A 13,436-nucleotide genomic window follows, 5' to 3' on the forward strand; every position below is an offset into this window, starting at 1 on the left:
TCCAAGGGTGTGTTTGTTTTTTGTCGAAGCCACTTAAAATTTCGTTAACTAATTTTATTACAGCATGTTCAGTTGAGTGGCCTTTTTAAATCCGTTTTGGTTATTGTAGAGGATGTTATGATTTTGAAAGTATGTAAAGAGTCTATTATACATTATGCGCTCCAATATTTTTGAGAAGCATGGGAGTATGGAGATGGGTCTGTAGTTAGATAAAGTCGAGTTATCTCTGCTTTTAAATACTGGAACTACGCGTGCTAATTTTAGGCGGTCAGGAAAAACTCCATTTTTTAATGAGAGATTAAAGATATACAATAGGGGATACTCAATAACGTCATAAACGTTTTTAACAACTTTAGAGTCTATGTCATCAAGACCAGAACTTTTTCTGGACTGTATGGTTTCAAAAGCATTCCAAAGCTCATCAGGAGATAAGTCATACTCATCCATTGTAAAGTCTACTTTTTTCAAGTGTGATTTAAATAGTTTTTTACTTTGAGTTATTTTATTTGCTAACGTCTTTCCAATGTTTATAAAATAATTGTTAAAGCTTTCAGCAATTTCTTTTTTATCACTGATAAATATGTTTTTATCATTAGTATTTAAACTTTAGGCAGTGTATTACCAGAGTCAATCTTTTTTTTTCCTATTATTTCTTTTATAACATCCCATGGTTTTTTGTTATTTCCGATATTGTTTTGCAATAAATTAGAATAATAATTTTTTTTTGCTTGTTTTTTTATTTTTTCAAAGAGGTTTGTATAATTTTCGTGTTTGTTTTCATTTTTGTAAGTTTTTTTTTTAAGTATTTTCATAGAGTCTTTGTTTTTTTTTGGAAGATTTAATAGGACCTTTGGAAATCCATGGACTTTGTAAGCTTTTAAGTTTAATTATTTTTTCTTGCTTTGGAAACGCTTTTTCATACGCATCACTGAACTCTAAGTTAAAATATTCATAAGCATTATTTGCGTCTTTGTAGTTGATGAGTTGATCCCAATCTACCATTGATAGATAGTTACGAAAGGTTTCAATGGTATTTTTATCTATCTTTCTTTTTGTAACGCTTACTAATTTGTTTAATACCTTGATTGATTTTTCTTTGTATATTGAATTTGATGTGAAAAATATTGGGAAATGATCACTTATCAGGGGCGGATGCAGGATTTTTTGTGGGTGTTGCCTGTTTTTTTTCGAGTTGCCAAAATATAGTCGGCGATATTTTTTTGTAAACCCCTCCCCCGGGCTAGCGAGGGGGGGGGGAGGTTGCAAAAAAATATCGCCGAGTATATTTTGGTAATTCGTCATCAAAGCGGCATCAGTATTTTATTATTACTTACTTGGTATTGTTCTCAATTACCCATATAAAACAAAACTAATAAAAATATTGCCTTGGCTATTCTATTTTTCTAATTTTAACTAAATATAAGATAAACTTAAATATAAAATAAAATACACGAATATAGTCAATAAACAAAAAAGAAATTAATAAATTAATATTAGGTAAAACCAACTCTAAGCATCGTTCCCCTAAAACAGAAAAAATATTTAAAACTCTTTCTACATCAGGAATTATTTCTTGATGAATAGACATCAGAGCTAAAGAATTAAATCTTGACTCTGTCATACGGCTTCGCATATAAGTTTTCAGTCTGCGTATAACAGAAATGCTCCTCCCGCATTCACATGTAGTAATTGGAATTGTTCCCATTGTTAAAAAACCTTTCCTAATGTTTGGGAAACCCCTCATATCAATAGACTTTAAAGTCTCTGTAATAGTGGATGCGATCACAGATTGATTGTTCCAAAATGTTTCCCACAAATCTAATTCAGCATAAATTGATGTAGGATGAGGCATATCCGATATATAAAAATGTAAAAATTCCATAAAATCTGACTTCCAAAAACATTTTTCTTAATTTTTTTTACAACAGTTGCAAGAATACCAGATAAACCTTTGTAAACAATCATCTCACCTTCATCAAATCTATCGAAGAGGAGAAGTGATGGAATATTCGAAATAATCTAAAACTGTGTCAAAAGGATAATTATCTCTATAAACTTGTCTGCCACAGAGCCTTGGTTTAACTTTCGAAACATCAAGAGTCTTAGCTAGGAGAAGAGCAATTAAGTACCATTCGTTATAATAGACATCAATATATTTTTTAAAATCTAAAATTTGAGTTTTCAAACAATTTATTTCATTACACTGTTGTGATATATCAAATGCTTTAGTTTGGAGAACAACAGTGATGGCGTAGAAATAGTCCATTATTTGTTTTGTTAAAACTAAGCTCACAATAAAAGATAAATTTTTCATAAGATTTAAAAAACATGAAGCTTTTGAAGAAGTATCAATATTATAACTTTTACCTTCATTGTATGCCATTTCTTCCATTGAATGAAAAACGGATATGTAGTTATCAAAAAACAACCAGACCTTTGAGTTTCTGAACCCATCTAGTTCAACATGTATCAATTAATTTTGCTTGACCAGGAAAAATGAATTTGTTGAGACAGCTAGCACGTTTAGGTGATAAGTTAAAAAAATATGATATATCTTTGATTTGATCAAGAGCATTTCTAACACTCTGAACATTGCATGATTTACTAATAACTAAATTAAGTTTATGGCATGCACAGTGAACAAAAATAGTATATATAAACACCATAAAAAGGAAGGCTTGAAGACTGATCTGATGTACAAGGAATACAATTAACTAAGATTGGATTAGGAGTAATATCAATATTTACATCTACAACTTTAGTTTCATTATCTATGCAAAACTTTATGTGAGATTGAACTAATGATTTTTTATTTGAAAATAGATTTTTAGGAGGTTGACAAGATAAATTAAGAACCTTAGTGGTAACATAAGAATGCGATAGAATACTTGGCAAAACTGAACACGATCCTCTTTTTAAATCACTTTTGACAAATTCCTTTAAGCATAAAACTTCTCTTTTCACAATAGGGACAAAATGATTTGGTGACCACATATCTTTATCCTTAGAAATAGAGCGACAATCAGTGTTACACCATAAAATACACAGAATTTAGATAATGCAATGAAACAAAGAAAAGAAGCAAATTTATTGTTTCTGCAATTGTTATAGGCTTCTTTTTCTATAAGTTCAGAAATATTTATATCATTTAATTCTGTAAAAAAATCAGAAGACTCAAATGAAACACATGCCGTGAAAACACTAGAGAGTGAAGAAAAACTTTTAGATTCTACTTGGTTTAAGATTATTAGGTATCTTGAATAAAAGGTTGCTTTCTCAAACAACTCAACAGAAGTTAATAGTCGAAGAATTTCATGTGTTTTATCTGATGAATTTATTAATAAAGCAGCAGAGTTGTAAAGACAGTTACCATTTTCCATTGACCTGTAAAGTCATATCATATATAAACTAAATATAACTAAAAAAAAACATATCTAACTAAAGGTTATTTGTTAAGAATTGTTTTATAAACAAAATAAAACACAAAAAAACGCGTTTAAACTCATACTTTAAAACAATATAGTCTTCATTTTCGTTTTGCATGGGAATAAAAGCTTCCATTTCAGAATTTCTTAAAGAAAGAAGATCTTTGTTTACAACAGGAAACTTTGAATTTAAATCTTTGAGATTATTACGAAGCTTTACTTTGTAAGTCGTAATATTAGGCAAATGCTTGGCTTTAATGGCATTGGATAGCAACAAATCCATAATTGCAAACAAAAATAAAATTTGTAATTTTTGATAAAACTTCAATTTATTGAAATACTAATAGCTTTATTTTAAAGCTTTAATTATTCGTTTAAAGTTTATACGAATAATTAAGGCGTTATTGGAATAATTAAGGATTCATTTTTATATATAAACGGAACCGAGAGAACCCTTTTGATCAAACGTTCCTGCAACTTTTTTTTGTTGTCTACCGGAAATTCGGGTCAAATGAATCCCTGAAACAATAGGGATTTTTTTGACCTTAATTACGGCAACCAAAATAAATACATTGCAATAACGGTTGATTAAAAGGGTTCTTTCGGTTCCGTTTACTTTAAAAAAAGAATCCTGATTAATAGCGGCGTTTTAAAACATCACGGAGGAGAGCGAAGTCTGAAATGAAACATTGTTAAAGCCGTTGTAGTATGAGATTTTTACTCCCACTTTTATTTTACTCCCCAGCAAAGCCTATCCAGTCAGGCATAATTTCATATATCTCGATGTAATTTTATCGCAAAGCACTCCGGGATGTCCTGCCGGACCTCAGAATTTTATAATATAAAGTAGCGAAACTTATTTTTTTATGTACCTAAAAGAATTTCGATCTAAGTTATAACGATGCCATCATTTTGTGATGCTATAAACTGTGGAAATAAAAGTGAAAAAACTGTAAAGATATTTCATTTTTTCGTTTTCCTAAAGACGAAAAAAGGCAAGCTAATTCATATATTACTTATAATAACTTTTTTTTTCATCAAAAGTTTATAAAATTATTATTGTAGTATTTTAAAATATATTCTTTTATTGTTTAATTTTTACATGTAAACAGTGGGTCATCAATTGTCGTAGGAAAGATTTAGACGAAAAAGATTTTGTATTTTAAACAAAAATTTTTATTTGTGCAGTAATCATTTTGAACATACAATGTATTATTCTACAAATAATAATGGAAAACGTTTGTTACAATCAGCAATTCCTACTATTTTTAACATCCCAAATTCTCCTCCACTTGTTGGTTGCAAAAGGAAATCACCAGTTGAACGTCATTCATTTCCAGCAAAAAAGCAAGTTGTTTGTTTACCTGTTAACTCAGATAGTAATTTAGAGAACAAAATGTCTACTAATGAAATAAATTTCAACAAACCTCAAAGGTTACTATTAACATTGCGAGTCAAAAATTCTAGACTACGTAAACAAGTTCGACATTTAAAGTCCAACAAAAAATCCAAAAAACTGTGATGGGTCTATAAAACATATTTTAAATTTATCCAGGAAATACTTATCTCCTATACAAGTTAGTTTTTTTAGAAGTCAATTAGAAATGAGTAAACGAGTCAATAAAAGAAAACGCTGGGCAGTTTGTGACAAAGTCTTGGCTTTGCGAATTCTGTTTCATAGTCCTCAAACTTTTAACGTCTTGCGAACAATATTCTGTTTACCAAGTCAAACCTGTTTATTATTATTTTTGTCCCGCGTATTTTCAGATCTTCAAGAAGGGTTTTCTACTCGATTGTTTTCTTTATTAAAGTTACGTGCTGATGCAATGAATCCACATGATCGTAATGTCAGTCTTGTTATGGATGAAATGTCATTAAAGCAGCATTTAGAGTATGATAGAAATTCTGACAGGGTTTATGGTATGAAAAATGGAAAACTTTTAAATCAGGCTCTTGTAATTATTGTTAGAGGCTTGGCAAATAAATGGAAACAACCAATAGCTTATTTTTATAATAATTCAACAGTATCAACAGCTGACTTGGCTTTTTTACTATGTGAAACCATTTCTAAGGTTTAAGAAACTGGTTTACACATTAGATGTGTAGTTTGTGATCAAGGATCTACTAATATAGCTGCCTTATGTTTGCTTGGGTTTTCCAAAAATTTACCATACTTTCCTAATCCTTCCAATGATAAAAATATTCATGTTATTTTTGATCCTCCACATTTAGTAAAAAGTATCAGAAACATTTTACAAAGACATAACATTGACATTAATGGTGAAATTGTTTCTTGGCAACACATCCAGTCTCTGTATAATTTAGACAAAATAAACTCTGTACGTCAAGTGCCAAAACTAACAGATAGACACTTAGATCCTGGTCCTCTTTTATCTATGAAGGTCAAACTTGCCACTCAAGTTTTTAGTTATCAAGTTGCTTCTGCATTATATTCCTGCTCTAATACAAGCTTACTTCCTTTAAGTGTATTACCAACAGCAAGATTTGTTGAACGCATGGATACTTTATTCGATATATTGAATTCATATAAACTATATGCAGATAAACCAGGTCGTTGTGCTCTAACTTTAAAAGGAGCAAGTATTTCTCAGTTGGAATAGTTAAAGCATTGGATTGAGAAATGGAAATTTTGTAATGTTAGAAGTCAAGCAAGTATATCATGTCATTGGGGTTTAAGTGTCACAATAAATAGTGTTCTAACCTTAAGTAGAGAGCTATTTTTTGAAGGTTTTCAGTTTGTTTGTACTTCTCGTTTTAAATAGGACTGCATTGAGAGTTTTTTTTCCATTATTTAAAGCAAAGGTGGTTGGAATGACCGTCCAAATGTTAGACAATTTCGAGCTGCCTATAGAAACACTTTATTACTTTTATCTGTAGAAAAAAGCAAATCCAATAACAACTGTATAAAGGATTCAAATTTTGAGACAGCTTTCAATCTAAATGATTTTATGAAGTGTTGTACTCAAACAACCACTAATTGTGGAATTTATGAAACGGAAAATAACATACCTAAAGGAATATCTTATTTTCATCCAGGATCATTTTATATGTTTACTGGAAAAATTATAATGCAACCAAAGGATCAAGCCCTTTTACACATGGCTGGATGGCTTATTCAAAAGGTTAAGTTATGTCATAGGTGTGCAGATGTACTCTTTCTTAGTTCAGCTAACAATCCATCAGCTTTTATGTCACTAGTTTGTGAAATGGAAATAACTTTTATGAAATTTATCGATAAATATCTTGAAAGAGATGGACTGGCCATGATTCTCATCAATAAAATTAAAAAAAAAGTCCCTTTGATATATTATGATATTATTTTTTCAATATAATTCTTTGTAATGAGACATTTATGTTATAATGTATAATATTATTAACTTTTGTTAATGTATGATGTTAATAACTTTTATTTAAAAAAAAATAATTTTATGTTCTAAAAAAATTACACTAACTTTATGTTATTATGATATTATTTTTTCAATATAATTCTTTGTAATGAGACTTATTTATGTTATAATGTATAATATTAATAACTTTTGTTAATGTATGATGTTAATAACTTTTATTTTTAATAAAATAGTTTTATGTTTTAAAAAAATTACATTAACTTTATGTTCTACAAAATGTTTTTTCCCCATTATTTTATTCTTATTGAAACATTCTAATGGTAATCTTAACAAAATTGATGTATCTTAATGTTACGAAGTTGATATATCTTTAATACAAAATTGAGATTAGCAACAAAGTTGATTAACTAAAAAAAAAACTATTTGTGTTAGTTGCGGAAGAGGTCCAGCAGGACATCCCAGAATGCAATTTCGATCAATTAACAGGAGTTTCGCAAAGTGGATAGGCTTTGCTCCCCAGTAAAAATCTAATACGAAATTTTTACCGCGGAGTAAAAAACGTGTATGAGATTTTTATTCTCTTTATGAGATTTTTACTCTCTTTATGAGATTTTTACTCTCAAATTAATTTTAGCAAAATTACAAATAAACAAGAAATGTACGCCAGATTTGCTGATATATTTAGTTATTTAAAATATAAAACCTATCCAAAAGAAGTTTTAAATAAAGGTGATAAAGCCAATTTTAGAAGACAAACAAAGCCATTTATAGTTCATAATAATGAGCTATATCATTTAAATAAAGCTGCAAAGGTATTCTATTATTTCAAAATGTTTTAAACAATTTTGTCATTTTTATCCTGTTATAACTAGAACCTAGTTACCAGATAAACACGAAAATTTATAATTAGATAAACACTAAAAAACTTTTTAGTTTTTAATCTCATTATATTTATGGTTTTTAGCTTTTTTTTAGAGAAAATTTATTTGGAGCAGAGATAACAACAAAACATAATAAAGCTTGTTCATGAAGGAAACGATGTCTCTGTTGAGTCCAAAGCTTTATCTGGTCATACAGGTATTAATAACACTACACATTCAAAGTATATTTTTTTGGTATGCAATGATAAAAGATATTATAACCTGTTTCCGAATGTGAACAATGTCAAAAGTCGAAAAACAGGAAACCAGTAAAAACCATTGCTACAAAATGCTTTAATTCCATAAGGTAATATGAAGTAGGAATTGATTTAACACAATTACCAGAAGTTAATGGCTATAAATATCTGGTCGTATTAGTTGACTACTTCAGTAAATGGGTTGAAGCAGAAGCACTTACTGATAAAACTGCTAGAACTGTGGCTTTTTTTTTTTGTATAAACAGATATGTCGACATGGTTGTTTTGAAATTCAAATAAATGACCAGGGTCGTGAGTTTGTAATGAAATTTCTAAAGAACTTGGTCGTGAGTTTGTAAATGAAATTTCTAAGAACTCTAAAAAACAGGAACAATTCAAAGAATTACGATTGCATATCATCTTCAAGCAAATGGATTAGTAGAGCAACAGAATCAAACAATTAAACATACATTAGTAAAGGTGCTGGATGAGGCTGCTCTGGAATGGCCATACATTATTGATAGTGTTTTGTTTTCATTGAGAGTTAGAAAACATAAGTCTACTGGGTTTTCACCATTTTCATTGCTTTACCAAAGGGAAGCAGTTCTTCCTATTGATTTAGATTGCAATTTAATTGATTTATTGATGATAACGCTCTTAGCAATGATGATTCCTCCAACAAAAAAATAATTTCAGAAACCTTTCATGCAATGAATAAAATGAAGAATGAACTTTTTAATAAAGCCTATCAAAATATAAAAAAATCTCAAAAAAGGCAAAAACTTGATTATGACAGGAGAATTGCTCCAAATTTTAAAATCAGCATAAATAAAAAAGTTTTGCTAAAAAATTGTAGACGTGATGATAGAAAAGGCGAGAAACTTGTAAAGCCATGGACTGGACCATACATTGTAACATCCATTTCAAGCACAAATAACTGTACCTTGAAAAATCTAAAGGGTCAAGTTTTAAAAACAAAGTACAACTTGACAAAGTTATGTTTATATAATGAAAAAACAACTGATGGTAAACAAGAAATCACATTCAATCAAATGAATATGCAAATTTCTATTGAGAAGATTGGAAAATATGCAACTATTGAAATGAGAACTTCTATTTCTGAAAAATTTGGAATTGGTATTACCGAAAATATATTTACTGCAGATAATAATCTACTTTCATGTTCAAAACAACTACACAGTACCAAAGGCGATGGTAATTGCTTTTTTAAGGCAATATCTTATATCATTACAGGCAGTGAAAACAGTTATGAAATTATAAGAGAAATATTTTATTTAAAATTCAAAAGTAATGAACAAATAGTAAATGTGAATGTGTTTATTTGATACAAATTATTTCAATTCAACAATATTATTTAATATAATTAATATTTTGTAGCACCTCCCTTTGCCTTGATCACCGCACGTAGTCTTTTGGGCATGCTGTCCACAAGATCCTTACATACATTCGCTGGTATTTTTTCCCATTCATCCAGAATTTTCGCTTTAAATTCTTCTTTGGATTTACATCTGTAAATTGACAACTTCCTCTTCAAAATAGACCACAAATTTTCTATGGGTGACAAATCTGGAGACTGGGGGGGCCACGTAATGAGGGGAACTTCATTTGTTGAAAACCAGTCCAAACTTTTTTTTGCCTTGTGGCAAGGAGCGTTATCTTGTTGAAAATAATATTGAGGGACATCTTCGTCAAATAATTTCAATATTGATGGCTCCAAAACTTCATTTAGCATGGTAATGTAGCGCTCTGCATTCATCCTACCCTCACATAAAAATATTTCACCTACGCCACTGGAGGCCATGCAACCCCAGATCATTGTGCCACCACCGCCAAATTTGACTGTAGGGATGATACATTCCGGCTCAAATGCTTCGCCTGGTCGTCGTCTTACAAAGGTGCCTCCAGGTTGCCCGAAAATCTAGGTCAAAAAAGTAAAGGAATACAAATTTGATATTATAAATTTCAACATGTAAAATTTCAGGTACTTAAAGGAATAATTTCGAAATGATATTTTTTTTTTATTTTTTGGTTACACCGTAAGTCATAATGATGCCTTACCTCTATATTTGATTCGTCTGACCAAATAATTTCGGCCCAATCTTCTGATGACCAATTTTGGTGCTGTTTAGCCCATTCTAAACGAAGTTTTTTATGGTGCTCAGTCAGCAATGGTTTTCGGCGAGCCCTTCTTCCAAGTAAATTACCTTCTTTTAAGTATCTTCTAACACTTGGAGCAGAAATTTAAATTTTTCTGTGCTCCCACAGATCGCTAACCAAGTCTTTAGAAGATTTGGTCCGATTTCGAAGTGAAATCCTGTTGAGGAAACGATGGTTTCTAGGAGAAAGTATACGTTTTCTTCCCGTTTTTGGTCTATTTTCGTATGAACCAGTTTCACTAAATCTATTTATAGCATTTTGCACTGCTTTCCTTGAGCATTTCATAATTTTTGAAATTTCCACTTGGGAATGTCCTTGTTTATGGAGTATCACAATTTGGCTTCTTTCACTCACAGAAAGTTCGCGTGTTTTACTCATAATGAAAATAAATAAAGAACGATTAAAAAAATCACTACTTTTAAACAATAGATAATGAGCGGCTGACAATAGTTACGTTTAAGATAAGAATGAAATGAATATCTTAATTCGACAGAATTTATACTAAGTGAGTATGTAGACAAGTTAAGACAAGTCTAATCATGCCCAGACAAGCAAATTCAACATGCATTAAATGATTTACTAATGCTTAAACGTAAAAAACAAATAAAATACCATTTAAAAAAAAATTCATCATGTATATCTCATTTTTTAAACACAAATATATTTAAACAAATAGGTGCTCCATACATTTGAGCATAGATGTATATATATATATATATATATATATATATATATATATATATATATATATATATATATACTATATATATATATATATATATATATATATATATATATATATATATATATATAAAGATATATATATATTTTGACAGTGCCAAAGTTCCTTGAATAATTTAAATTTGTTTGCTTTAATTTCTAGGACCTAACAAAGAAATTATAATAATTTCTTTGTTAATATTTTTTTCCCGAGATATGAAATATAATAGGCGGTGTGAATAAAAATAAGCAATTGCTTTTGCTATGTGTTTTAGGAGCAATTACTTTTACGTAAAGTGGAGCAATTGCTCAGAAAACACATAGTAAAAGCAATTGCTCATTTTTATTCACAACGCCTAGTGTAATAATCAATACTCCTAGCATTTGTGCCCATATTTATGGTAAGGTATGAGTAATTCCATGTCAAAACAACCAGGCCATGTAACCCTATGTCTTTGGATTTTTTTTATATTTTTACCATAGTTAGTACATTATAAAATAAGATAAATCCCAAAATTTCAAGGTCTAACTCCCAACGGTTCGTGAGTAATGGTTGTTTTAATTTTGGCTACTATTATTGTTTTGGTCATTTTCCGCCATTTTTAATTTTACATTTCTCTTTATAAAACCATGCCTTTAAACGTGTGAATTCTAAAAATAAGTGAATTAGTTAATCTCAAGATGAGGAATTTAAATATATAAATAAAAAACTCATTTTATAATTAAAAAGTACCTAAATATCAATTATAAATGTTAAACTAATGGACACCTGCCACTGTAAAATTTTTAGGTGTGCGGTAAATTTTTTAAGCCTAAAATTTCAAGTTAGGTCATTGTATGTTTGAAGAACATTGTGTGAAAAAATCATTTATGCCAAATACATAGTTCTGTAAATATTTTACTTTTGTACTAAAAATGTATATATAATTGCAGGGGCGGACCACGATTTTTTGGTGTTTGAGTTAAATAACTTCCAGCTAAGTTCTATACTCCAAACCTTTGAATGTTCATACTTATGTCATTTAAGGATGTTTGCAAAAAATTGCGCTACGAAGAGCCTGGGAACAAAAATACCCTAAAAAGTAGAAATCATCCGCCCAAACGTGAAGGGAATTAATTTTTCCAAACAGAAAAATTACTTACTTAAATAAGACTAAAAATTGTACATATTTTTAAAATTTTGTCAAAAAATCATTTGGTATTAAGAAGGTATAACCATGTAAAGTTTACAACCCCCTCAAAACGAGAGGGGTTATTTAATTAGGTATGATTTCTAAACAAATCATTATTTTTCAATGAAATTTTTTTACCTTAAAGAAATTTCTACCTAGTTTAGGATATTAGAATTCATATTTCAAAAAATTTATTTCCCCCACGTTTTAGTTTTCTAATTTTTAGGGTATTTTTGTTCCCAAGTTCTTTGCGGCGCAAATTTTTGCAAAACATCTTTAAATGACATAAGTATGAACATTCAAAGGTTTGGAATATAGAACTTACCTGGAAGTTATTTAACTCAAACACTAAAAAATCGTGGATCCGCTCCTGAATTAAACGTGCAATTTTTATTTCTTTTCCTAAGAGTAATTCCATTTCAAAACAACCAGGCCATACAACCCTAAATTCTCTGATTTGTTTTTCAATTTTCGCCAAAGTACTTTAGGAAAAAATGTTAATTCCTACCTAAATCTAAATCTAAGTGGTTCTCAAGTTATGAAAGTTTTTTTAATATATTTTTTATTTCCTTTTTGTTCTTTGGTTCCTTTTCTTTTCCAATTATCAGTTTAATTACTGAAAAAATAAGTTTAATTGCTGAATTTAGACATATTCATCTAATTTAAATGTTGCAATTAGTTCTACATAAATAATGTAATTAATACTTGTGCATTTTTAAATTTGCAATTATAACATTTTTTAATTCATTATCAAAATGATTTCATGTGATATTGGTAAAGTTTTGAAGTCAGAATGCCATAAAACCTCATATTCTAGAAATAAAGAGATTTTTTTACTACATGACCTAGACACTGATACTCGTCAAAACATTTTATGTAGATCTGAGTTGCGTGCTTGTGAAGAACTATTCAGCATTTGTAATCACCATTTTCACTACTTTGGAAAAAGATTTGAAAAGAAAAATGGCAATTTTTGTAATGTTTATAAAGTGCATAAAAAAAAAAAGAAAGGTAATTTGATTTAAAATATTTTTTATGTAATTATATCAAAGAAACCCTTCTTTAATTCTCAAATTGTATTACTTTTCTGAAGGATGTGGAGGACAGTATAAAAATTTTCAAAATCTATGCCATCACTCAGAAGATTTTTTAGCTGAATGGATATTTTTTGCAACCAGTCATGGCAAATATTCTTGTGATGCAATAGGTGATACAGTAAAACGAACAACACCAAAAAAACGTCCAAAGAAAAATCAAATACTAACAATCGATGCAACGTTTGAATTTTGCATTCAAAAAACGCTCACAATAAAGTTCTTTAAAATTGATAAAGGAACTATGGTTAATGTTAGAGCTACATAAAACAAACGATTTGAGAAAGGAAAAACAATACCAGGAAGTCGAGGATTTCACCATTGCATACCAGTTTCGAAAGCATCTATATTATTTAAAAAAA

General features: G+C 29.3%; 1 protein-coding gene across 1 annotated transcript; it reads right to left on the reverse strand.

The window, feature by feature from the left end:
- Positions 1-1,390: 1,390 nt before the first annotated feature.
- Positions 1,391-1,852, reverse strand: LOC136079243 (52 kDa repressor of the inhibitor of the protein kinase-like). Its single transcript, XM_065794969.1, has one exon. It carries the CDS (start codon positions 1,850-1,852, stop codon positions 1,391-1,393), a length of 462 nt encoding a protein of 153 aa, XP_065651041.1.
- Between the last annotated feature and the right edge of the window lie 11,584 nt (positions 1,853-13,436).

This window comes from Hydra vulgaris, chromosome 04, assembly GCF_038396675.1.
Source record: "Hydra vulgaris chromosome 04, alternate assembly HydraT2T_AEP".
NCBI classification, from domain to species: domain Eukaryota; kingdom Metazoa; phylum Cnidaria; class Hydrozoa; order Anthoathecata; family Hydridae; genus Hydra; species Hydra vulgaris.

Coding starts and splice junctions, on each gene's coding strand:
- LOC136079243 (XM_065794969.1), bottom strand. CDS start 1,852: ATGCCTCATCCTACATCAATTTATGCTGAATTAGATTTGTGGGAAACA.